The sequence below is a fragment of the Ovis canadensis genome, chromosome 13, assembly GCF_042477335.2.
Source record: "Ovis canadensis isolate MfBH-ARS-UI-01 breed Bighorn chromosome 13, ARS-UI_OviCan_v2, whole genome shotgun sequence".
NCBI lineage: Eukaryota > Metazoa > Chordata > Mammalia > Artiodactyla > Bovidae > Ovis > Ovis canadensis.
In genome coordinates, this window is record NC_091257.1 from 96,485,932 (window position 1) to 96,513,482 (window position 27,551).

The 27,551-nt window shown below is 48.8% G+C and overlaps 1 protein-coding gene across 2 annotated transcripts; it reads right to left on the minus strand.

The window, feature by feature from the left end:
• Positions 1–313: 313 nt before the first annotated feature.
• On the minus strand, positions 314–27,551 carry ZNF217 (zinc finger protein 217). Of its 2 annotated transcripts, none has more exons than XM_069547061.1 (6): positions 27,468–27,551; positions 10,889–12,658; positions 7,880–7,996; positions 5,661–7,022; positions 4,357–4,488; positions 314–2,504 (listed from the first exon to the last, which is right to left on the minus strand). In XM_069547061.1, the coding sequence occupies exons 2-5, from the start codon at positions 12,285–12,287 to the stop codon at positions 4,379–4,381; spliced, it is 2,988 nt and encodes a 995-aa protein (XP_069403162.1). In that variant the 5' UTR covers positions 12,288–12,658; positions 27,468–27,551; the 3' UTR covers positions 314–2,504; positions 4,357–4,378. The 2 variants fall into 2 exon arrangements, with proteins under 2 accessions (XP_069403162.1, XP_069403161.1); XM_069547060.1 differs by lacking the exon at positions 27,468–27,551 and adding an exon at positions 24,006–24,217.

Here is a 27,551-nt window from a genome sequence, read left to right on the forward strand (position 1 = left end):
TTGTTTGGATCCCAGGCTTCAGAAGGCGTTTCTGACACAACGGGAGATCGGTTATGAGGAATCCTTGTCCGTTTAGTTAGACGTGATCAGAAAAAGCCCTGATCTCTTACAGATACTCACTGAAGCATTTGAGGCATGAAATTTAAACATGTCAAAGATTTGCTTTAAGGAGGAAGGAGGGCTGGGGAGTCAGAGCCTGATGCTGCTGCTGGCAAGCCCACAGGGATTCAGCGCACGCATCTCTGTCACTGCGTCTGTTTATAAAAAGGTAACGTCAGAAACCAGGGACGCAATAAAGACCAAAGCCCAAGACTGCAAAACACCAAATCTATATTTACATCCACATATAATAACATAACTTTAAGCTGAAATACATCATAAATAAAACAAGTAATGTCTACTGTTTGACAACGTAAGTATCAACAATTAAAATAAATCAAACTGGAATGAAATAAATACATAAACAAAAATCCAACAGATTGTACCTCTAGTATATGTACTGTTGTCTCAAAGGGAAAAAAACACATAAAACCAGTAGTATTCCCAATAATTAATACTGATGGACAAAAAAAGGAAAAAAAAACACAACATTTTGGAGTACAAGGGCTGCGGAAAGAAAAAACAAAACTGTATTTTTAAGGAACCAGAAATGTGGTAAAAAGGAGAAATCTGAAAGGCCTCCAGATTTCAGCATGACATGAACTGGCTTGTTTTCAAATAGATTTGGTGATTTTTTTTTTTTTAATACAGATTTCAATTTCAGCCCTCTATCATCGTGTATATCCCCTTTAAGATTTATATTTATCGTCACAGCAAGCTTTCTGTAACACTCATTGGATTAGGTAAGGATCAGGTCAATCATCTTTGTCAATGTGTTAATCTTCAAAAATAGGCTATAAAAGTGCAAAACTAGGAAAACAAACTCTAGATTATGTACATATGGCTCAGCTTGTGAACAGAAAGAAAGGTCAATAGTGTACACTTTCCTGATACAAAGCACTTCATCACGATGCCAGCAGTCAGCTCAGAGAGGTCTCCCTTCTCATCTGGGAGTTAAGACTTTTCCATCAAGTCAGCGTCGTGTTGCATAATGAGAACAAACAAACAAAAAATCAGGATTCTTTGAGGACATTACCCTTGTTCTAATGGAGAAGGGCAAGGCAAGAAAAATTAACAGTGCAAATTTATTTCTGAAACAGTTTTCTTAATAAAGTGTGTTGTGGTCACTAAACCTAGGTGCTGCTGAAAACACTCAGCCATGGACAGTGGATTAAGGGAACAGAAGTGTAATAAAACATTTAGTAAGCCAGCTGGGGGCTAGTCTCTCTTTAAAACCCAAATTGTCATGTACACTGAGAAAATGGTGCTGCCTCCAAACCACCAAAAATGGGAAGACAACTGGGGTCTCAAGACCAGTGACGTCCCTGGAGCACCAGGAGCCTCAGTGAGCACTCCTGCACAATTCACGTGTCTGTAATTAACCTGAGTGTGTCCACAGTCAACCCAAGCAATGCGCCAGACACACCAAGACTACCAGAGGCAAACCTAAAATTTACCCAACTTTCATTTCTTTTAAAAACTGCTTCCAATATATAATTCACATGTATAATTTAGCCTTTATATTTAACTAATTCAGGCAAACGCCAGAATTTTCCAACAAAAATGATTCATTGGATAGAAAACTAAGTAACTCCACAAATAATCTGGTATGTTTACTGAGTGTGTGGCTGGCCTAGAGGAAATGCTTCTCTATACATACACACACTTAAAACTCCCCCTCGCCAGTCCCCCGAGAAGAGGATTCCATGGGTCTGGGTCTGCCTCAGACGACCTTCCAACATTTGCAGTAGAAGGGCACCAACTACAGAAAGGCTGGTCTTGGTACGTGCAGCACATATCCATTCATAGAGGGTCGGTGTTTCCGTTAACAATTCCATCAAGACAATAGACAGCGGAGGATTTAACATAATACAAATCATTGAGATTAAAAAAAAAACAAACCGTACATTTTAGATGAAAGAGGACAAATAGCAGAAAAGAGCTCCAAGTGATGAGCAACATTAGAGGAAAAGAATACACACAGTATTTAAACAAGCAGGTTTACAACATATATTTACAAATTTTTTACCTGAGGTGCAAGCGTTATATACTTTCTCCCCACCCCACCCCCCCCAACCCAAATGATTTCTTTTCAGCAGCGCTCAAGTATGCAAAAAAAAAAAAAAAAAAAACTCCATTTCTTATTTGGTCAATTCTAAAAATCATATTTTTCGGGGCAAAACAGATGATGTCCAGTCTCCATTTGTGTACAACCCAACTCTTCCAACTATAGTTTTTATTGCTATTTGGTACAAAAGTTAACAACTTTACAAAACCGTAGTGTTCCTTTATGTGTTGTATATACAGTACAATCACAGCTTATTTCAGTAGCTTTCAACATTTGCTTTTTCAAAGGATGAACTAATTTAATTTCATGGAGAGTACACATTTATATCCATCAAGACCTAAGGGGGAAAAAAAAGGTTTAAAACATGATTAGAATAAAACTAAATACAGTTTACAAAAGTTTTTTAAAAGTGTAACAAATACACAGAACTAAAAAGGTCTAGAAATGCAATGAGTTCCATTTAAGCTTAAATTTTTAACCAAGTCTCAGGAGTCTGAATAAATAAGCTGCACCATTTAGGAGATGCTCACATACAATGAACAGTGATTTAATGAAGATGATTTAACCAGTAAGAATTTACATCAGATACAGGTGTCAAGTCAGCTGCCTCCTATAGGAAACTCTGGAAATTTATACCTAACAAAAGGAAAATATATGGCACAGACCACAGGTATTTAAGACGAGACTCAACAGAATAACCTCCTCCATGAGAAGGACAGGGCACAAAACACGTGTAACACTGTTTGGCCAACATCTATGGAGTTTTACAGCTGAAATTCCCAGCCCTGGGCCAGGCACCACCTGAGCACTGCTCAGGGTGGAAGTTGGGGACAGAGGTCAGGTGGGAATAAAGGTATGAACCACAGCACAGAGGCAATATGAACAGCGAAGGCCCAGCTCCCCGCAAACATGCTACAGAAATATGTGAGCTTAAGCACCAGAACAAGGTCGTTTGGCCAGCAGGGTGTGGAAAGGATGTTCCAGAGTAGAGAGAAAGGCAAGCAGAGAAGCCCAGAGGCGGGAGCTGGTCACATACACGACAGTCCCCACTTGCCGCTACACACAGTGCAAATAACCACCCATAGATCGTGTTTATGTTTCAAGGCAGAGTGGATCTAATCCCATTTCTGCGATGATGCCAGCCGCATACCACTGGCATCACCTGAGCGGGAAAGAAGGATGCAGAGAGACAGGCCCATGTGCCCCAGGGAAAACCGCAAGGAGAGACTCTGCCCTGGTCCACGTGTCTCTCTCTCTGAATCCAGATCTAGCAGGCGCTGGGTCAAGAGTCTGCTCCACGAGGATATGGTAGTGATTAGCAGAACAAGAGCTGTCTGGGAGGGGATGAAATCTGTCCATGAGCCCCCGTCTTTCCAGTCACTTTACTGTTGGCTCTCACACAGATGCCATGCCCTCTGCCCAAACCTGGAAGGAACTAAATCAACGTGTGCACAACTCCAAGAGCACCACCTGAAGCTTCTGGGTAGCCGCCACTAGACAGACCTGCCATGTGAACCAAAAGTCAAAATAAACCTCCTTGCTCTGTCCTGCTGCTGCTCCTGCTAAGGGTTTATAAAGGTTTTGAACAAGCACTTAAACTGGAGGGGTGGGGCCCAGGCCTTGAATTTTGCAGACCTAGGACCAAAAAACAGAGGAAGGCGCTGGGCAAGTTACATAAGCCAAGTCTCAGTCTCCACATCTGTAAAGGGGGCACAGAGTCTCCTAACTCAGGGATCAGCAAACTTTTCCTATAACTGGCTAGACAGCTTTCGGCTTTGCAGACCATGAAGTCCCTGTCACAATGATCCATTTCTGCTTTTGTAGCCCCAGGCAGCCACAGACGATCTAAAGGAAGATCTAAAGGAAAGGAAAGGAAGTGACTGTGTCCCAATAGAACTTTATTAACAAAAACTGATGGCAGGCAGTTGGCCTAAGGCTCTAAGAAGGATTAAACTAGCTCATGACGATAAACAATTCATTCAACCCCTAGCATGAAATAAACCCTCAGTAACTTTCAGTTGCTTTGCTACTTTACCATGATCACCACTGATATCCAGATACCCTGAGGGCTCTGTTTTAAAAACACTTCAAAATTCAAGGTAAAAGCAATTTTACTTTGTGGTATTATACTGGGTAAGTTAGATGGTTTGTTTTCAATTAGGTAAAATCAATACAGTGTATGTGCTCACCTTTCATCCCCAAAACAGGAAATCAAGTTTTTTTGTCATTTGGTCGATAATGTGCGTTCCCAATAAAATTCTCATAGTTCCTCTTTTGTAGCATGCTGCTACATAAGTGTTGATAGGATACAGGCCTTTTTCCTGATTGGAGGAAAAAAAAAAAAAAGCGTAAACAGACATTTAGAATTAAGCTCAACAATGTGTGTGGGTTGTCAGAAGTCAATTTTCAAAATTCCTGATAAAGTGACCAGAACACAAATGATCCATATGTATTATAAAGTTAGTTACAAGGTAAAATGTTCTTAATTGCCAGGAAGACATTTCTTAGCTTAGAATTTTAGTCACTAAATGGTAAAATAATCTAAGTGCTACTAAAAATTAAAAGCCAAAATGGCAACATATTTTAAGCCTTTGTGTATCATGAACCAAAACTGTGTGGAGGAGGGGAAAAAAAGACCGATTTACTTGCAACACACAGTCTTTTCTCTCCAAGTGAAAGACACAGTTATGACTCATGTCCATTTTAAATGCAGAGTCGGGGGAAAGGGACACTTCTAATCAAAAGGCTGCAGAGATTATTTTCATCAAAATTTTTATAAAAGTCACTGGACTGTGTGAAAGCGAGTGTTTTCTAATTAGCTATCCCCCAATCAACTGACATCAAGCCATCTTTGATACAGACTGTCACCACCCACAACCTTTCATTTCAAATTAATACAAACGGGGATGTTTAAAACGGATGCGTCCCTTTGGGCGCAGAAACCTGCAGAGCTTATAATCAGGGAAGGCACTGCGGTTTCACCGAGTAGGACAGGTCCCCACACCTGTCTCACCTACTCTCACAGACTCGGGTGTGTGCTAGACACGTCCGGTGCAGCAAGGGCTTTAAAACCGCCTCTGCGGGGACAAGGACCTTCAAGGTACCTGCGGGCATCGGGGGAGCAACACGCGGAAGACTGCGCTTTAACATTCCCTTAAGGCTGAGCCCTGGCCAACAGCGGCAGCGCGGTTCCCTAGGTCTGGACACCACAGGGACCCAGCAGCCTGGGAAGGGCCCGGCGCGCCCGCAGAGCGCTTCCGAGGGGCCCCGAGCCCGCTGCGCGGCCGCCCGACCCGCGCTGATCACAGGGGCGGGCAGGCGGCGCGCCCTGCAATGCACGCGGGCGAGGCGTCAAGGACACCTGACTCGGCACTGCGAGGGGGTACAGCCCCTGGGCCCCGCTGCCCTCGGCCCAGCCCAGGAGGAGCTGGAAAAGGGGCCGCTGCGCCAGGGCCCTCCCCCTGTCCCCCCAGGGTCCCCCGAGGACGCCCACCTTCCAGCGCGGCGGCAGCAGCGGGCGCGCAGGGTAGCAGCGCGGCGAAGGCGGGCCCGGGCGCGGGGCGCGGGCGCGCGGGGGGCGCGGGCGGCGCGCAGGCGCACTCGGGCGGCAGCAGGGACGCCAGCCCGCGCACCACGCGGTACTGCGGCAGCTCGGGCGGCCGGCGGCACGGCGCGCAGGGCGGCTCCGGCGCGACCCGCGGCCGCTTGGGCAGCGGCTCCCCCGGCTCAGCGCCACCGCGGCCGCTCGCGTAGTCCCGCGCGGGCGCCCAGGGGCCGTCGCTCCTGGTGGTGTCGGCGGCGGGCTGCGGCTCCGGCCGCCGCGCCTTCTCCAGGCCTGCCTTGCAGGGCGGTGCTTCGGGCGGCGTGCGGGCAGGACCGGGCCCCGGAACCCCGAGGCCGGGCGGTGGCAGCGGGCGCAGCGCCTTGAGGTTGCTGGGGGCTAAAGTGCTCTCGGCGCCCGCGGGCGGCGGGGGCAGCGGGGCTCTGCTGGGCCCCTGGGCGCCGGGCGCGGGCCGCTCGGCCGGCGCGGGCTTGGGTTGCGCCGGGGCGGCGGGCCGCGGCTTGGGCCTGAAGGCACCGGGCAGCGGGGGCACGTCCTTGCCCAGCAGGGCCGGCGGGCAGCCCGTCCGCCGGCTGCGCAGCGCAGCCCTGCCCCGGCAGCTCTTGTGCGCGTCGGGGTGGTACTTGTGCTCCAGCCTCTGGTGCATCGTCAGCACCTCCGGGTAGAAGGTCTTGAAGGTGCAGAACGGGCAGGTGCTGCTGGCGGTCACGCTCCTGCCCAGAGGCGCCCGCGCGCCCCCGTGCGGGGCGCCGAGCGACAGGTTTAGGGGCTTCTCCTGGCAGCCTGCGTCGGCCGCCCGCTTCTCCCGGGGCCCGAGCTGCGCGTGGCGGGCCGCCGTGGCCGCCTCGGTCCTGCACACCAGGGGGCTGGCCTGAGGGTCCGCGGGCGGCCTCTTCTTCAAGGCGTCCAAGTAAGCGGGGCCGGGGGCCTTGCTCGGCTTCTCGGCACCGTCGTCCACTGCATCCCCGCTGAAATCCTGAGGTTCCCTGTGCACTGCCGCCAGCAGGGCGCCGCCCAGGACGCTCTGAGAGGCGGGGGCCGTCCCCTTCAGTTGCTTTGCGGGTGGGCTGCCTTTAACATCTTTGGCACCGTCGAAACATCTTTTCAAATTTTTGGTTTGCGCGCTGTCGGCGGTTAGGAGCGCATCCTCCGCCTCCTGGGGTCTCCCGTCGCTCTTGCCGTCTGCGGCAGCGTCCGTCTGCTTGTCCTTGTGATGTCTCTCCAGGTGATACCGCAAGGAGGTCTTCTGCGCTGCAGCGTAGTCACAGAATTCACATTTGTATGGTTTTTCACCTAAAACGAGAAGTGTCACTTTACTACACACGATTATGAAAAGCATCAACACACGAGAGCGAGCAGATTCTTCCCTCGTCCCTTGTCTGTGAATCTTCTCATCCAGAAGCTCTCTTGAGTCGTGGGGTTATGACTCTTTCTACCCCAAATAGTTGAAAATGTGAACATGTGTCTTCCATTTAAAAATTTAAAAGCACACCTTAAAATGATCTCATTTAATCTTCGTAACAGCCCTATGCAAGTGAATATTATCCCATCTTTACAGCTGAGAGAATGAGCGCGCGGAAAAGTTAGTCTGCCTGCGACTGCACAGCCAGTGAGAAGAAGAGAAGCAAAGTCGAGTCCCCATGGCCTCCCAAGCCATTACGCTACAGCTGCTTCCACAACCTAAAGAAAAGACGACTGAGAATTCTCCGGTGGTTCAGTGGTCAGGGCTTCACGCTCTCAGTGCCAAGATCATGGTTTTAATCACCTGCTGGGGGAACTAAGATCCCCCAAGCCAGGCAGAGTGCCAGAAAGTAACAGTAATAAACCAAAGATGATTAAGTATTATTAACTTCATTCTAAAACATAATAAAGCTGTGACATTTAAAAATATTAGAGATTTTAATAAGATGGGAGTGAGAATAAAGGAATCAGACATTAAACAAGAGACCAGCTTCACAAGAAAACAGCTGAAGTTACAAATGAGACTAAAGGAGGCAAGGCGACAGCTGCAGATCAGCAGGCTACAGGTCTGTTCCTAAGCTGCCCCGAGCATCCAGAAGAGCGTCTGGACAACAGCAAAAACCAGACACAGGGCTGCATCGCAATCCTGAGCCGACACGTGCAGTGAACAAGCCTAAGGGGTGCCTTACCTGTATGCGTTCTGAGATGAATGTTGAGGTAATAATTTGAACGGAAAAACTTTCCACAATAACTACATTCTCTTGAGGATGTAAGATGCTTCATTTTCCCTCCATCATCATTTTTATCTTAAAACAGAAACAAAAATATTCATGTAAGACGATAGCTCAAGGATGTGAACAGGGCAAGCTGACTTAAAGGTTCTTGGTAGAACATTTTTGGAAAATCTGAAATAACTCTTACATTAGGCACTGGCTAAAAACAGCCAAGTGCTGCTCTGAGGCTGTGTGCAGCATTAAAGCCTGTGTGCAAGTTTTGTTTTGTGAGCACAGCAGAGTTCACTGTTGACGAGTCCCTGCTTCATGGCCAGTTACCACTAGAGGGCAGCAGGCACAACTTAATCTTTAAAAGTTTGGCCCTGGGCAAACACCTAGGAAAGTTTCTCAAAATTCAGCAAAGCAGATTTTGGAAAGCAGATCATATTATTCGCAAGTGCTCACATGGGCAACCTTGACGAATCACAATCTGTACCCCTCTGTCCACAATCAGGACAGTGGAGCAGACACAGGTCCCCTGAGGCAGGCCCAGGCGCTACAGTCACACCCCAGCTTGTCCAGCAGGACCCTGAGCTCCGCATGAACCTCTGTCAACGCTGGTCAAATTACACCCATCAGTGTGGCTGAAGCAGAAGATGGGGCATCTTTAAATTCACCATAACTCATCCTTTTGCCTGGAAACCCTGGAATTTCCAACTGAAGGGCCCCTACCTGGCTCTGTCCACATTCTGAAGTCTAGATTTATAGACTTCACTGATTTTAAAAAGCAGCTTGTAAGAAGCCTCGGTGAGCTCCCAGGTACCATAAAGACGGGAGTAAAGAGAGAATTCCCCAATGGTCCAGCGGTCAGAACTCCACACTATCATGGCCCAGGGACCAGGTTCAATCCCTGATGGGGGAACTAGAATCCCATGAGCCTGGGGGCATGACTTAAAAACACAAGAGACAGCACCACATAACTTCTGTCACCCCTGAACTTCCATGAAGACAGTATGATGCTGCTGCTGCTGCTAAGTCACTTTAGTCGTGTCCGACTCTGTGCGACCCCATGGACCACAGCCCACCAGGCTCCTCCGTCCACGGGATTTTCCAGGCAAAGAGTACTGGAGTGGGTTGCCATTGCCTTCTCCAGAAGACAGTATAGCCACCTCCAAATACTGGAAGATAGCAGAAACAACCTTTGGTCTAAAAAGGTGTCACGAGGACTTAAAAAATCAACTTACGTGAATCACTATTATTAATCCAGTTTATGAAAGTTGGAAACAATAAATCATTTACTTTGCTTTTTGACCGTGAAAGTAAACGTACAGAAAGGCAGGCTCGCAGTGGACCACAGCGAGGTCAGTCTAGACCAGAAGGCCCGTCACAGTGTGGGTTCAGGGGACCCAACCCCTCACAGAGCGCCCGGCTCGTCCTCTGACACTCACACCCAGCTCGCCAAGACTTGAGCTGAGCTTGCATGTCACAGCAGTTTGCTGCTTCCAGCTGTGCGTCGGGATTTATGGTGCGCTGCGTCACATCCAGAGTTACGAAATGCCTTTGCTCCAACACAAAGGGTGTGAAATGTCCTGTCTGCCTGGTTCCTGCTTCTCTCTAGCTTCACCAGTGACTCTTGTGCTGTCCTTTATAAAGGACTTTTATAAATAGGCAGCTGAAATCATCCTTGGGAGGTGGAAGATAAGGGTTGATGAACCAATTGTGTGTAAACAGGAAATCGGGCAAAGAAAGGTTAAGCAAGAGGTAACCAGACCCAACGCAAGTCTTGGTGCTCCCAGCTATTATGGGCCATCCTAGCCGCCCACCGACAGGGCCCAGGTTTTCCACTCGGTCCCGCCCACGCCACCTACGGGCAAACGCAACCGTCCACTTGGTCCTGCCCACACCGCCTACGGGCAAACGCAACCATCCACTCAGTCCTGCCCACGCCACCCACGGGCAAGCGCGACCACCCACTCACAGCTCTCGGGCACCGGGGCGTCTCTTTCACCACAAGCAGCAAAGCACTGCCGCTGTTCCTAAGGAACCGCTTGGAAGACTAGAAGGCTATGTTTAAAGTCATTTTTATGATGTCATCAAGACGTCTAACGCATTTTCTAGATTTCTAAACCTGAAGATTATAAGCATGTGCCAAGTGCTACGTTTCCTGTCTCCAAGGAAACTCAAAACACGCTGAATATTTGCTATGAAAACTACCACCCTCAGCCCCATCATGTGATCAGGACAGAAACTGGGCATCGGCTTGAGAGAAGATGTATTATCCGGTCACGTTCCCGCTGGGTCTCTTAAGAGACATCAACACACAGCCAACTCACCACACGAAACGCCAGCGTATGTTTAAACCGAGACCACCTCTGTAAAGGACACTATTTTCCTAGGACTGACTCCTATTCTCATCATTCCCCGGCTGACCTGGCATGGGTTTATCAGCTGAGCTCCAGCAGCAGAATCCTCTAATCAATAAAAGATTACTAAAAGGAGAGAAAAGCTGTGTGAAGAGGGGCGAGACCTGAAGCACAAGTGGGACACTCTGCCCTGGACCGGAGAGACCCACCAACAGGCCCTCGGCGACGGCCTCTGTTTCCTCTAAGTGCCATAAGAACGCTAGAATTGTGACTGAACAGATGAGATCTTTCACTGAGCTTTGATGTGTTCACTCTCTGCTGGAGTGACCGAGTTAACAGCAGCACCCCAGGCCTCTGCCCCGCTGTGACGCAGCACACACGCCAGGTGAGCTAACGTGGGGCCTCTGGTAGCAAAACATGACATCGCGTCACTTAGAGCAGGAAGAAACCGCGACAGGCCTTTTAAGACCACCCTACTATTACAGAAAGGAGACGAAGGCCCTGAGAGCTTAGGGACTTTTACAACAGGGTGAGACCAGGAGCCAGGACCCAGACACACCCTCAGTGGGCCGTGCCCTCCCTGCAGGACCGGGCAGGGGGCGGGGGGCGGGGGGCAGCTCACCCAGGTGCAGCCCGTCTGGGAGCCCGTCCTCGGAGCCATCTTCAGACCCAGCCTCCCGGTCCAGGGCCCCGCTGTCCTCCAGGGTGGGCGGCAGCTCCGGGGAGCACGTCCTGGGCTGCCTGGCGTCCGCGGCGGCGGGGGGCGAGCTGGCGTCGGCCCTGCGCTCCTTCTTGTGCACGCGCGAGTGCAACACCAGCTGGTGGTAGGTCCGGAAGGCTTTGCCACACTCGGCACAGTGCGTCGGCTTCTCCTTACTACTGGCCAACTTGGGGTCCGCGTCCGCAGAAGGCACTTCGCCATGGGGGTGTCTGGACTTCTCCTTGTCTTGGGAGAGGCCGGGGCAACCGCTTTTACTCGTCCTGGGCTTTCCAGGGCCTTCCGGCTGGCTCTTGCTGCCGCTCCAGACCTCCCCCGGCTCCTCCTTGTCGGAGCACGACTCGTCGTTGTCGGTGCTGCCCTCCTGGCCCGGCTGCTGCTGCTCCTTCACCTCTCGGCACACGGCCACCTTGCCCTTGGTGGCCAGCTGCCAGGCCTGGTAGGTGGTGAACGGGTCCAGCTGAGGTATCCACTTGGCCGGCTTCTTGGCGACCTCGGCAGGGGACGCGGGTCTCAGGTTCAGGAACTGCAGCAGCTCCGCCCCCGGCGACGGCATGCCTTCCTGCGGGGCTTCGGTCTGCGGGCCGCGGGGCCCGGAAGCAGCTTCTTTGGTGTGCATCTTCCGGTGGTCGATGAGGCTCTCTTTATCTGGAAACAGAAAGCCGCAGACCATGCAGGTCTTGTACGGCGAGGAGACGCCCTCGGCCGCCGGCCCCTGCACCACCTCGTTGATGGTCGCCGGGCTCTCCAGGCCGGGCTGCAGCCTGCTCTTCGCCCCCGACTTGCCCGTATGCGTCCGCATATGGTTCTTCAGAAACCAGGGCTCCTTGAACCGCCGGCCGCACATGTGACACCCGTACGTGAACGAGTCTTTGTGCTTCTTCATGTGGGCCTCGACGTCGAAAGCCACGCGGAACGTCTGCCCGCACACTTCGCAGCTCAGCTCTTCGCTCTCCTTGCAGCTCTTGTCCTTGGGAGGCTCGCTGCGCACCTGAACTTTATCCAGAGGACTGAGATACTCCGCTTCGACGCGCAGGACGGCAGGCTCACAGAGGATGGGCCGGTGCTGCAGCAGGACATGTTTGCTGAGGTCCTCGGAGCGCGTGAAGGTCTGGCTGCAGAACATGCAGTCCAGGGGCATGTACCCCTCCATCTGGATGATGCTCTTCTCCTGCGCGGCTCGGAAGGGGACCGCGGCGGCCCCTTTGATCGTCATGGCGTCATCAAGCTCCATTTGGGTGCCAAGGGAATTGCCAATCACTTCCGGTCCATCCATATACACCAAGAGGGATTGGGTTGGCATGTTTCCTGTCTCCTGAGGATTGTATATAAAATTAGAATCTGCTTGAGGAATCTCTGGAGTTGGAATAAGGCCACTTGTCAAAGACTTGTCACTCACGCACCCAGTAGCCCGAGGCTTCAAAACTAGACCAAATATTTGTTGTAAAAATTCAAAAGAAAGTGTGTATTCCTCTACTGTCGTGTCTCCGCAAGTCCAGGAAGCTCGGTCACAACGCCGATCCCCGGCTCTCTCTAGGACCAGGCAGAGAGACTCCCCGGTGGCGGACGCAGAGCTGAGTCAGCGCTAAGCATGAGTTCTGTCTTCACCGAGCGGCTGATTCTGCTGAGCAAGAAGTCACTTCCAGCAACCTGGAGACAAGGGCCTTCCAAAACCTGGAGGGGAAAAAAAAAGGTGAAAAAGGTGGGCTCCAGTCAGGAAGGAGGGAAGCGGGCCCACGGCTCACAGTGGCCTTCCCCACGAGGCAGAGAAGAGACCCGATTCAGTGGCTTCCCTTTTAGCGAATAGTGCTCTGTAGAGCATCCTGCTACACATGCGCATTACTTAGACCATTAGTGTTTTATCCAATAGTCCTTAACAAACCACAAGAAGTGCACAGTTAAACTGGTGCTTCAATGATTTAAATAAAAAATGTCAAGTTTCAGAACAGAAATGATCAAATTCAGCTTAATATGTTTTAACTGCCACTAAAGTGCATGATGTAGACCCTTACAATCTCTACAAGTTTACAGACTTGTAAAAAAAACTAAAAAAAGAACAACAATGAAAGCACCTGAGGCAAAATCTTAAAAGCCAAAGTTTCACATTTTCTTACAGACGAATACACAAGAAACACAAGCGCCTAAAAGCACACTGGTGGATTACACGTAACCTAAGTCACCGAGAAAAGCACTGAAAAACAGGAACCTTTCCTAAAATCCCCATTCAAGAAACACATCTTAGAACACTTTCTCATCCTGGCCACGCAGAACCTTGATATATTTCGAACCACTGGACACCATGCCCCTCATTCCACTGCCCAAACCATTTGCTTTTAACAACCTTCTGCCTTCAGTGGGCACTGGGGTAAGACTTCCTTGCCCAGACTACAAATAAGGAAATACAGACAAAAAGCTGCTTCATGAATGCACACATTTTAAATAAGATCCTCAACACGGCTGGCAGAACATTGCTTAGGCTTCCATCAGAAAACAGGCCTTCTCATTTCCAATCCACCTTTCACGTATGTGTTGGCCAGGTGCAAAATGGATGACCTGACTGAACTGCAGGCTCTGAGCTGGGAGCAAATCTTCACACTTGCAGAAGGATTAACCTGTGAAGCCAACACCCTCCACCTTCAAGGTGAGCAGTTTTCACACAGTCAACAGGTAACACACACACACAGTTTTCACATCGTCAACAGGTCACACACACACACACAGTTTTCACATCGTCAACAGGTCACACACACACACACAGAGTTTTCACATAGTCAACACGTAACACACACACACACCCCTTTCCTTTCCTTCTCTCCACTTCCTCAAAGAGCAGGAGCCAGTGGGCTCAGAACAGGAGGAAACATTTCTTCCCCTTCTTCACACCCAGAAAAACAAAATCCTTCCACTCCCCATTATCTTTTAGTCAGGAGTAAACTAGGTCTTCAACACTAAGGTTTTCTGCATAAGCCTGCAGATCAAAGTTTAGGGTAAAGAGAGAATGGACTGAAGTGCTCTGTCTTTAGTTTCTTAGCCTTTTGTCGCACTCACAACGGAGGAGAAATACACAGACAGGGCTGCCAGCTGCTGGGCAGCACAGAACACTCCAGAGGCCCAAGTTCCAGTCCTGGCTGAGTTGCAGCCTTGAAGCTGTCACCACCGCATACCCGTCTTCCTCCGTCCACTCACTGCGGGTGGCTGAATCACAGGACCATTTGCAGAGTTCAAAATATCCATGTTCCATGGTCCTGGGGTTAGAAACACTTCATGGGTAGACGTAACTCTGTGATCATGCTCATCAAGATGTGAGACAATTATTTGGATTTGTTGAGTGATCCTTTAGGTTTCCGTGTAGTCATTTACTCCTTCAGCAAATATTTACTGAACGTGAGTGTCCCAGGTAATACTGTAACTGAAGAAAGTAATAGCACACACTGGAAAAGCAGCTCTCAAACCCTGGCGGCACTCTTCCCTGGCCGACAGCTGAGTGAGAGCGATGACTCGAGGAGGGCACAGCTGCAGGGATCCATCTCAATCTGAATAGAGCCTGCCCTTTAAGACCCTTTCTACTTTTTGGTGCCAAAATGCCCTTCTTATAAAATCGAAGAGTGGCAATAGGAAAGGGTTTGGGGGTTGGGTTTTTTTTTTTAATGTCCTGATTTGGCAAAAATCAAAGCCCTGCATGTCAGACCTCAACTTTTTAAGAAATCTGACAATAATCTGACATTTGTCAGCTCTGGGGAACTCCACTTTTCTGTAAATAATCTTTTACCAAAGACACCAATCCTAAACTCCCAACAACTCTGGATGAAAAATGTCATGTGGGTACACTTCCCACGTGGGGTCGGGGCATATACTGGCAGTTCCTGTCTTCTGACAGTTTCATTTCAGCTTTTATCTTTCAAATGTTCAAATATCTGGGTTAAGTAAGTCACCATCAGCTTCCAACACAAGACCCAAAGGGGTGGTACAGGAGGACACTGGAAAAAAATCTTCAGAAAAAGAAGAGCTTCAGTTTTGCCTGAGAGGGTGGACAGGATGGGGTGGGGAGCTGGGGGATGGACGTCCCAGGCCAGGGGGTCTTTTGGTGGCAAAACCTCCAGCCAAGGGACAGAACCTTACAGTCATTGCTACTGCTAAGCCGCTTCAGTCATGTCCGACTCTGTGCGACCCCAAAGACAGCCCACCAGGCTCCCCCGTCCGTGGGATTCTCCAGGCAAGAACACTGGAGTGGGTTGCCATTTCCTTCTCCAATGCATGAAAGTGAAAAGTGAAAGGGAACTCGCTCAGTTGTGTTCGCCCCCTAGCGACCCCATGGACTGCAGCCCGCCAGGCTCCCCAGTCCATGGGATTCTCCAGGCAAGAGTGCTGGAATGGGGCGCCACTGCCTTCTGACAGTCATCAGCTGTGCCCCACTGCCTGCGGCCCAGGCTCACAGCAATCCTTCTTGTCCTCTGAAAAGACACCCGAGACGGGCCAGCCTTCAGCCCCAGGGCCGGCCCTCCTGCGAGCTGGCTCACTGCTGCCCCCAGCGCCCAGAAAGGGCCACAGGGACGGGCGTGCACCCCGGCTGCGCCGCTCCCTGGCCACTCACCAACCTCACTGGCTTGACACTAAAATTAACTAGAATGCTCATCAAGACTTCTACGTGGCTGTCTGTGGCTGCCGTCTAATGACCATCCTACCTTGTTAAGAGGATGATAAAAAATGAATCACACATAATCACACCATAAAGGTGACGAGCAGAAGCAAACCCGCATCACCTGGACTTATAGCCACTTCCCTGGTGGCTCAGAGGGTAAAGCGTCTGCCTCCAGTGCAGGAGACCAGGGTTCGATCCCTGGGTCGGGAAGATCCCCTGGAGAAGGAAATGGTAACCCACTCCAGTATTCTTGCCTGGAGAATCCCACGGACAGAGGAGCCTGGTCAGAGGGCTAGAGTCTGTGGGGCCGTGAAGAGTTGGACGCGACTTCACTTTCACTTTCTTATTGACCTACCAAACCCCAAATGCAAGGCCTACTAGGGTCATCTCTCACAGCAAACGCCTTCAACTCTTTTCCATTTTATTTACGTATTTACTTTCCGCTACGTTGTGCGGCGGCCGCGTGTGGGACCTCAGCTCCCTGACCAGGGATGGAACCTGGGCCCCCTGCCTCGGGAGTTCGGGGTCTTAACCCCTGGACCCCCAGAGGGAAGTCCCTGCCCTCAACTCTTGACACAGACACTCAATGGAGACAAAACACTTCCTTAAACTATGAATCAGTAACTACCAAGACTAGGCTGCTCACCAAAAATCAAAACTCTTTACAGAGCGCCCATCCTACAAAGACCTGAATAACAACTTATGAAAAGCAGGCATGCTGGCAGCAGCCCCCCACGGAGGGAGTGTGAGCCCACAGGCCCCCAGCACAGGCCCCCAGCGTGCAGCAACCGATGGGGCTGGAGCTGGGTTCGGGGGGAGACGCTCCCTCTAAACGCTAGTGTGCAGAAGAGGGAGCCTTCCGAACACACTAAGCTGAGCCAAAGGTGCTCAGCAAGAAAATTTTCCAGTATCTTAACTTTTCCTCAGGTTAACGACAGCACTCAACCGTCAGCCATTTACTCCTCAGGCACCTAAAGCAACAGGTTATTCAGTATAACCTATCTGGAGAGAAAACTAAGTTATATTGTGATCACGTCAGTAGATACTCTTTTTTCTTAATTTACCACAACATAAGCTTTGAAAAGAAAGAACCATACTGCTGTAACCACCTAAAATAAAATGCAAGTCTGGTGTTCTTTAAGCCATTTTTTTTTTAAAAAGCAGATATTCAATGTGTGAGTAAAGTTACTATGAATTCTGCCAATACCTACAGACCTTGAAATTAGCAACTACTACCCATTCTATAATGCTTAATGAGAAGCACCGTGATTTGTGCTTATCAATGCCACCTTGCTGACCAAGTGACTTGGAAATACTGTTCTTTATGTACAGCTGTTCTCAAACCAGTGACCTCAAAGACAGCACACCCCAGCTGAGCAGGTTACCTAACGTGGAGTATCTACTACCATGGTGTGCAGCAATAAGGTATTCAACGTCCTCAAAACCTGTTAAAAACACATAAAAATTCTATTTATAGCCAAGTAATTTGCAGTATTCCAGCAAGTCATCCAAGCTACCAAGGTATCCAAATGGATGTTGAAACATTCAGTCTAAACAAACTGCTAGCCTCTGGCCCATTCATTTGTATCCTTTAAACTTCAAAATTATCTCCAAGATCTAGTTAGGAAACTGACAGTTTTTCTACAGGTTTTCCTTCTCTATTTCACACACACAATTTTTTTCCTTAGTCTGACAAGTGAAGAGAACTCTGCATAGCAACCGACAGTGGTGACCAAGACCCATTGAATCCTTCAACACTATTTCAAGGAAATCACCAAGGTCACACCCACTGAGCAGATGGTCAACCTGACTTTCCTAATATAGCTATGGAAGGATGTTTAAAAGCTAAAGAGAAAGATTAAAATATTCAGCTTATATTCAACACCACCTATTGGAAAGTGAATGATTATTCAAAGGCAGAGCCTGAGAAGCTGTGAGAAGACAGTCTCACTTTGCTGATATTCAGTGTAGGTGCTCAGTTCTACATGGGAGACGAAGTCAGCACAGAAATACAATCCTGCTAGCACATCTGCAGGTTATGATGATGAACCCAGCCTGATTCCCCCTAAATCAATTAAGGTCAACAAAGGATCTTACTATGAACTTAAAGCGCCACCTATTAGCTTTAGTTTCAGTAACAGCAACATTAACAGATAACTGTGGCCTGTAAACTGGCCTTTAAAAATTCCATCTTGACATGAAAGAGAACTATAAGGGAAATTAATTTTTTTAATTTTTAATTAAGCAAGAAGCATTGCTATCAGTGAGTTTCTATTATTACCGCTTTACCAGTACTACCCTAAGTATTTAGAAAACTGGCCTTTAAAAATTCCACGTTGACGTGAAAGAGAACTATAAGGGAAATTATTTTTTTTAAATTTTTAATTAAGCAAGAAGCATTGCTATCAGCGAGTTTCTATTATTACCACTTAACCAGTACTACCCTAAGTATTTAGAAAAGATTCTGAACAGGACTAACTAAAGACAATTTGAACGAACCAAAAGAAAAAAAGTGTATTTTTTAACTATACACAGAAAATGCTGCACGCACACACAGAGATAACTGAGTGTGTATATGTATATGTATTTGTATTTCTCTATGTGCATATACACACACACAGAGAGATAACTGAGTGTGTATATGTATATATATTTGTATTTCTCTACGTGCATATACACACACACAGAGATAACTGAGTGTGTATATGCATATATATTTGTATTTCTCCATGTGCATATACACACACACAGAGATAACTGAGTGTGTATATGCATATATATTTGTATTTCTCCATGTGCATATACACACACACAGAGATAACTGAGTGTGTATATGCATATATATTTGTATTTCTCCATGTGCATATACACACACACAGAGATAACTGAGTGTGTATATGCATATATATTAGTATTTCTCTACGTGCATATACACACACACAGAGATAACTGAGTGTGTATATGTATATATATTTGTATTTCTCTACGTGCATATACACACACACAGAGATAACTGAGTGTGTATATGTATATATATTTGTATTTCTCTACATGCATACACACACACACAGAGATAACTGAGTGTGTATATGTATATATATTTGTATTTCTCCATGTGCATATACACACACAGATATACAAATCACCGTAACCATTATATTACCCATCACCCCACACACCCACACCTCTTTTTCCACAGAGCCAAATGGTGAGTGTTCTTAATTATACCCAATTTAACCCAACTTCAGATTATATATAAACAAGGGCAATGCCTTTTAAGGCCCAAGATCTTTCTTTAGCCACATTTAAATTTTCCCCTCCCTATCTGTTGAGTAAATACTAAAGCTGTTCGTCTGGCTCTTTCAAATCACCTATTTGCTTTCAAAAAGAAAAAAATGTCTCCCTTCAGTTAATACAATCACTGCTCAGTAGACTTACACACTGAACTGAACTTATCCGCAGACCTAAAACACACACAAAAACGCTTCTTCTGGTGTAACTGACAGTTCTGAGGCTATCCTGATTTGTCACAGGCAGGAAATACAGCAAGAAACAAGCGTTTCTCCTAAATGCTGACTGGGAAACAAAACATACCTGGACTCTCCCTTTCAGCCCATAGAACCGATGCTAAACTGAGGCTCCCTGACACACTGGAAACAAGAGACAGCGCGGCCAGCTCTCCTGGAGCCCATCGAGACCCTGGCAGCTGACTGCAGGCCTGCTCTCCTGCAGAAGCAGGGGACCCTGCCGGCAAAGGCCACAGGATTAAACTCCTTCTCTCGTACACAACTTATTCAGCTGTCTTTTCGGGTTTGGTAATTTTATTTCTCAACTTTATCATAAAATTACCAAACTGGCCCCAGATTTCCAGTAACTCAGTTATGCTGTGACCCTGGGCAGGAAGTAATGAGGCTGTTTGGAACAGCCCGCCAACAAACGCTCAAACTTTCTAAGGGGTTCTGATGAGCGTTCTGCTGTGAAGGAGTGCGTGGTGGCACCTGGCCGGCAGGGGTGCCCCTCCATGTGTTGGGAAGATTTCAGTAAGAATTGAGCTTACTCACCATGAGCTGCAGATTTTAGGAAAGGACGGTTCTCTACCCACCCCCCCCACAGCCCTCCCACTTCCTCAAAGTCAGATTTCTATCTGCCCTCACAGCCTCCATTCCAAATCCTCCGCCCTGCATACCGCTGCAAATCTGCCTAACTATAGTAAAAAGCTGGAGGAAAGAATCCACATCACCTTCCTCCCCAAAGTCACCATTTCACCAACATGTCGGAAGGGTTAACACTGCCCCCTCAAAATCAGGCTATTCAGCTATCAGGATCGAGCTTCCCTCCCCCAAATTTAAGAAATTTCCTGCTGTCTTTGTGTAACTCATCCTTTCTTCCACGTGCATTGAAACCAGTCAGCACCCCTCCCCCAAAGATCTGGAGAGGAGGCAGTGAAGCAGGACCCTTCCGCACTCACCACTTTCATCTACACGATGCAACCAAACCCTTCACTATTTAGAACAGTTAATATGATTGGGGTTCCTTCAATCCACTTCAGTGGCTGTTCTGTAAATATCCTCCAGGCTGGTTTTTTTTCATTTTGTAACACATCTCAGTAATTTGAAAACTACTCAGTGTATTCCACACCAAGTCGTTTAACTTAAAATCTCCTTACGTTTATTTTATTCTAGTGGAACAAATACTCGTCAGTTGAGAACACTGTCTCATGTGCTTCCTTCTTACTGTGTAATTCTTAAGCTTGAAAATATACACCCATTGTTCACTTGTTTGACACCACCTTTCCAATTCATCGATTAAATACACTACTACACAATTAAGCTAAAATAAGAAATTAGAGATGAACAATTTAAAACACAGCCCATAGTGGCATCTGTGAGCTGGAACAATCTGAATTTTTTTTTTTAACCAAATGGAAACAAAGCTTCATGTAAAACAAACAAAAAAAAGGTCCAATCCTTTACAGTCCTAACAAAAGGCCTTTTTTTTTTTTTAAGTAGTAGATTTTAAGCAGTCAAGAGTCATTAAAACTACTCAAAAGTTCTTACCAACCAATATCATGTTTGGAACAACTGTGAGAAGAGAATATAATTCTACAAAGTGGGAAAACAGCACATCTTTTGGGACCCCCGAGGCTCTAATCAAGCGTATCAGAATTAAGAGTGCTCCAGGGTTGGGCAGGCAACCCTGCTGTGGCAAAAACAGGCCATTTCATCATAAATGTTGTTAAAAGACAGAGAAGTGATTAGCATTTATCTGGAATGAGGAGACAGAGGGACCCTGGCCTTGCCAGGCCATTATATTCCTTAATTATTTCATCAGTTTGTAAGTGACTTGACTGAGTTCTATTTTCAGATTTCCTCTGAAAAGGACCACTGGAAGGGGCTTTTATTAAAACAGGCCAAAAATGGAGGACTAGGAAGAGAACTCAGACCAGCTTCTGCTTAAACCTTTACTGGCAAAGGCTAACCCTAACCCTCCCATCTTCCTCCCTTACCTGGGAGGCGGGGGATCAAGCTGTTATCTCAATCAATTCTTCAGGGTGACCGGGGCAATATTTTCTAACAGCTTTATCTGAATGGTGTTTAGTTCCTTTTTTTGATTAAGAAGTGAAAGGGAATAATATGAACCCAAGACAAGTACTAAACTCAGGTCTCACAAATTAAAAAAAAAAAAAAAAAAAACCAGCAAAGGTCAAACAGCAGTGTTTGATGGTGTTGTGAAGAGAAAAGCACTGAGGTTGGACACGAAAGAAAAAAGTGTGTCCTTTACCTAGAAAAGCCATGCGCTTCCGCCACTTCCTCCTGAAGCATGCAAATCATCGCGCAGTTCTAAAGGAGCAGCCTCCCCCTTCTCACCAAATAATCGAAATTCCAGACAATGAGATTAGAAACCCTATTCTACCAAACAAGCCAAATAAATGGTCAATTTGGCTTGTAACTAACAACCACTGAATTTTTAAGTAAGTCACTGCCTCTTGATTTCAATACTTATATAACTGATTCAAAATGGCAGCAATCTGGGGTGGGGGTCGACTTCCACTAAAACACCGGGATTAAACACACACACACACACACCAGTACAGTCTTTAGAATATGAAACAAAACAGTATCTAAAATAAATAGGAGTTCCTCAGAAAAAGTCAAGTCCATTAAGGACACACCTTAAAAAGTCCTTTGCACACGTTAACTAAGCAAGCACAAACTAGTGGTTTGACTGTTATATTTTTCAGACAAAAAGCAATTAGGTTACCACTCTGCACTTGTCACTAGGGCTCTAAAGACTTTATGGAAAATCTAGGTCTATTACTCATTCTCAAAGTATTACCAAATTCAGTATTTTAAATCTTATTTGATATCAATCAATCAAGGCAGTCCATCCATCCCAGGAGGGGCAAAAGTACAGTACGGAACATTTTAAATGTACTTCTTGACAAATACAAAAGAAAAGGTGAAAGGCTTCCTTCAAGACCCCTACCTACTGGCCAGGCCCGGCAGGCAGCTGCTGTTACCCTGCCTTTTCTTTTGTTGAGCTTAATCTCATGTCAACTCATTCAACCAACTCAAAAGCGATGAAGACATAATTGAATCAACCTGAACTAAATCAGACCTAGGGTTCTTAAAACATACAGCTTAATGTTCCCAAACGATCTAGAAAACTAGGCAACCAGCTAGCCTGCACAGGGCTCAGTCACAGGCCCCCAGACCTGCCAAAGGGTCACTGGACCCGCCATGTCTTCAACAGACGATTAGGAATGTTCAAGCTCAACACTCCAAGGCCTACAGGCTGATCCAGAAAGATAAATTGAGGCTGAAGGAATTTCAAAGGGGAACCAGCGCACCAAAGCCTCACACTCTGAAGTGACTATTCTTTTCTTGGAAAACACAACAAAAAGAAAAGTTTACACTGCTCCAAATGTGAACAGACTACTTGGGGGCCCAGAAGTAGCCAGTGATGGCCTTTTCCTGCTCTTGGTACTAAGCCTTGCTCGAAAACTTCCCCTCCCCAACCCCGGCCCACCCCACCCCCACCCACCCGCCCAAGAATGCGGCTTCCCGTCCTCGGTGGCCCTACCCTGAATCCTAAAACGTGGGCTCCAACCCCGGACCTGGACATCTATCCCGACCCCGGGGAGCCGGTCCCGGCCTGTGCACCCCGCAGGCCAGGTCTGGCCCGTTCCGAGCAAGACCGCCCGGGCCTCCCCAAATCCAGCCTTCCGGAGCCCCCAGCAGCGCCCTCCCCTCTCGCCCCCTGCCCACCCCCTGGGGCTGGCCTTTTGGGGCCAAATCAAGAGTGAAGAGGGCTCTACATCTGAAACTGAGCGGTTTCGCCACTCAGCGCCTCCTGGCAGAAACTTCCCTTTTAAAAAAAAGAAAGAAACACTTTTAGGCGAACATTTCAATCCCTCCTGCCCTTTAGAGTTCCTAGTTCTGCTTGCAGCTGGCTTTTCACATCCCACTAGAATTGAGTGATACAGTCTTAAAACGTTTAAGAGTTACTTTTTTTAAGTTGCTTAAAAAAAAAAATCTTTTAAAATTAAAGGGGGAAAAAAAACACCGTATCACACACATCCAGGAAACGCGGCCCGGTGCACCGCCTGCTCTGGGATGGGCAAAAGCCCGGGACTCCCGGGGACCGGTCTGGGGGCGCCTGGGGGGCTGGCCGGGGTGCGCGCCCGGGTCGGCGGCGCGGCCAAGCCCCTCCCTCGGCCCGGTAGACGCGCCCTCCGCCGGCCCGTGCGCTCGGTCCCGGCCATTGTCTGCGGGGGACGCCTGTTAGGACGCACTGTTTTGCCTGTGCCCAACTTGCGCCGGCCCCTCCCGGGCCATCGCCGGGGACCCCGCGCCGGCCCGCCTCCCCCCGCTCGCCCGCCCCCCATGGCCGGGCAGGCCAGCGTGGGCACCCGCCGGGCGGAGCCACCTAACTTTTCATGGGAGCCCCCCGCGGGCCCCGGGCTCCCCCGCGCCCCCGGCCGTGCTGAGGCTCCCCCGGAGTGAGCGCGACGGCCACACCGGGGGTGCACACCCGGAGCTCCCCGGCACCGCGCCGGTGGGATCGCGCGCAGCCGGGCGGGGAGGGGGCGCCCGAGAGGGGCGGGGTGGGGGGCGGGCTCGGGGGCGCGGCGCCCCTTTACCTGCGGCGGCCGGGGTCCGCGGGAGCGGGGGCGGGGAGGCCGGGGCGGGGGCCACGGCGAGCCCCCCTCGGCCTTTTGTGCCGGCACCTCCGGGCCCCGCGCCCGCACGGGGTCCCCCGCCGGGCCGGAGCCCGCGGGCGAGACCGCCTGGGGACCCCGCACCGGGGAGCCCCCCCACCGAAGGCGGCGGCCCCCACCCCAGCCCACCCCCGCCCGGAGAATTTGGGGGCCGGGCTCACCTCGGGCGCGGGGCTAAGGTGAGCGGGGCGGGGGTGCTCACGGGGGGCCGAGGCGCGGGCGCCCCCTACTCGTCCGCGCGGGGACAGTGCAGGCGCGGGGGTCCCCAGGGCCGCAGGGCCGCGGCGCGTCCGGCGCACGGGGACTGTTGGGTCAGAAAGTGCTCGCGGAGCAGCTGTTGCGCCCGCCCTCGGCCCCGCGGCTCCGCGACGCCCCGCCCCGCCCCGCCGGCCGCCGGCCCCGCCCACCGGCCCGCCCCCGGGCCACGTGATGCGCGCGGCGCGCCCCCGTCCCGCCCCCGGACGTGGGCGCGCTCCCGCGGGCCCCGCGCCGCCAGCGCGCGCGCGCGCGCGCCCTTCGCCGCCCCGCCCCCCCCTGCCCCCCCCCCCCGCCCCCCCCCCCCCCCCGCTCCCGCCATCCGGCCTCATGCGGCCCGCGCGCCGGCGGTTCCCTGACAGGTACGCGGGGCGGGGGCCGCTAGGGCCGCGCGCAGGCGCAGTGCCGCCGCCCCGCCCCCGCAAGGTGTGCCCGGACGCCCGGTCAGCGGCGCTGCCCCCGGCCAGGACGGGCCTTGACGCCCATCGCGGGGGTTCACGAGGCAGCTGGGCACGTTTTGTTCAGGTTTTCCTCAGGCATGAGAAAGGCCCATGAGATGAGATGATTAAATGTCTCTCAAATGTGCTTCTGCACAAAACTATCTCTTAACTGTCACTTTTTCTGAAAGGGCTGAGCTTCCGCTGCTCCAACTTGAAATTTCTAAACTTGGCCTAGGTTCCAAGAATCATCTTGGCTTTGATAGAAATCCACATGGGTGAAATGAGACTTGAAGCTGGGGACCAAAAAACAAAATAAGGCTTCTCCCTCCCCTTAACTGAAAGCGTTTCCCAGCTATTCTTTTTATTTGTTCACACACACGCACAAAGGTTATGATTCCGAAGGCCAGGGATATTCCCACCCCCCCATTACCCCCCCCCCAGTTTACGTAAATCCCAAGGAGGAACCACAGAAGCAATATTCACATCCACCAAGTTCTCTGCCTCAAAATGCAAACGAATGCAAAAGTAAAAGCTATACAAGTCGCCACAAACGAATAGCTAAGTGGGTTTTTTTTAATTGCCCTTCAATGTATCCAAAATGGAAAAACTTAACACGTGTCAAGAAAGGCCCTTTAAGTATATATTTAATAAATCCGTACCCCAAAAAGCCCTACCTAAATGCTCCGCTGGTGAGCAATCCTTAATAAAATAGGAAATGGAATTTGAGACAATTACTTAGCAAAGGGGAAGAATTTGCCCAAGTGTGATGTTTTGCTGTCATTTTATATATAACTATTAACCCCACATATGGTCTGGTTAGTCTTTTTTTAAAAGGAAGTGAACCAATTACTTACTCATACCTAATTAATTAGCAGTGCCAGAAGTAGAGTCTTAAGCCAGAACTTTTTTTTCACTCGAGTACACTGATATTGATCACTTCATCACTTCTCATACTAGAGTTCCTTTTCTCAGGAAAGATGAATATCATTCTTTAAAATTTTTTTAAAGTCTTGATGGTCGCATCCCAAAACACAGTCCAAAGACACACACTCTTCCTAAACAAGAAACTTCATTTAACTTATCAAAACAAATGACTCTGGGCAGAACTACAAAACAAAGAACCATGAACAAGTGAAACCAAATTGAGTCTTCACCTAAGTGCAGCCTCACTCTCCATGTTAATGGATAACCTTTGAACTCTGAAACCTTGAATGCCGTAAACACAATAGCACCGATAGTTAAAACTCCGAGTGTCAAAGCGGAGCAAAAAGAAAAGCCCAAACATTTCAGCAGGGACAGGGAAGCAATCAAAATGTTTGACAAATAATCGTTTCACTAAGAACAGTGAGGCTCCCGGCTCTCAGACCTTGTTGCCACTAAATTATTTTCTGAGCAAAAAAAAAAAAAAAAGGGGGGGGGGCTTTTCCCTATGCCCTCACAGAGCTGCTACTTTGTAAGCCTAATAGCATCATATGGTTTGTTAGTTACTGGTTTGTTAGTTACATCATATGGTTGTTAGTTACTCCCCCCTCCCCACACTCCGGCCTGGCCAAAACAACAACAACAAAAAACCTTATTATGTTGTGGCTTTTAAAGCTGAAAGATAATTGTATTAACTAAACTGTCCGCTAAGAGTTTTATAGGCGATCCTTATGTTTGAGCAAAGAATTACAAAGAACCTTGTTCCTGGAGACGTGCCAACAAAACTGGGAAGTCGTTGCAAAATTCTGCCAGTGTCTTGAGAGCTGGGTTGCAAACACGGACTGCGTTTTTAAATGGACACAGAATGAGCTGAATGCGCCGTAAGGGCTTCTCGTGAGTCACATTCGTCCCTTATAAAAGGTGGAGACCCACACTTCGTATTTCCTTGGAAAGCATGTATGGTTAAAACAATAAAGAATGAAAACTCCAGAAGCAACAGGAGGACACTGGGAACACTCGGTTTTGTAGTAAAGCTAAAAACTCATTATTATCTTATGAAATGAAAATCGAAAATCGAACGTTGGGCTCCATATACTTAGCTCCGCCCACGCGTAATCCTGTTTTGCCATCACCACCCCCCAGCTAGACTCTCTGTAAACGAGTCAGGTGCTGCAGAGACGCAGGCGACACAAACAATGGAGCCAGAAATGTCCCTTCCAATGTGAGCTGATGCTCCTGCTCACACGTTATTCGGGGAGAGAGGGAAGACGCCACTTCACCCCTTCTTAATGCCACACACATCAGCTACACCTCATTTTTCACAATTATCCAAACAGACCAGCCTTCCTTAAGATCTGTTTCCCAATGTATGCTTATAAAATCGCACCATTATCTCTGATCTAATCCTCGTGATAGGAGCCCTCTGCCTTTAGCTAACTTCTGATTTTCTCTCCAGCTCCTCCTGCCTGCCACCGCATTCTCAGCTTTCTAACAAAACAAAACAAAACCCCTTCTGATTTGCTATGTTTAACATCCATTGGAATCACCATTTGAGTTAGCCTTAATGAGAAGAAGAGAATGCCAGTACTATCTTCTTACTTTCGCAAGTATTTGTTTTACTGTGGAACTATTATAGAGAAGCGATTTGGAAACAGTATGTAAATCCAGGGGCTGAAACGGTGCCAAGACAGACTTAAAAGAATTCAGTGTTCAGAGCAGGAAAACCTGAAAAACTGCAGTGAGGAGTTAGCAGGAAAAGAAAATGAAAAAGTTAGGCAAACCCTTGCCAGCTCTGCAAACTACAAGGGACATTTGAGAAGGAAGCCGGGGCAGCTCTTTTAACAAGACTGAATGCGCTAAAGGAAGTAGGGATCACCAACCACTCCAGGGAACACGGAACTTCTCTTTTCTATGAAGTTTCTTGATCCCCTTCAGTCATCTCACAATTTTAAATGCCCTCTAAAACCTCACAACAGTACATGATAGAAAACAAATAGCAGAAATTACCTTTGAGAAGGGTAGACAGGGTCTGGAACCAGGGGGGCCTCTTTCTCCCTGAGTTGGCCCGTCCACCTGACTCGGAACAATACT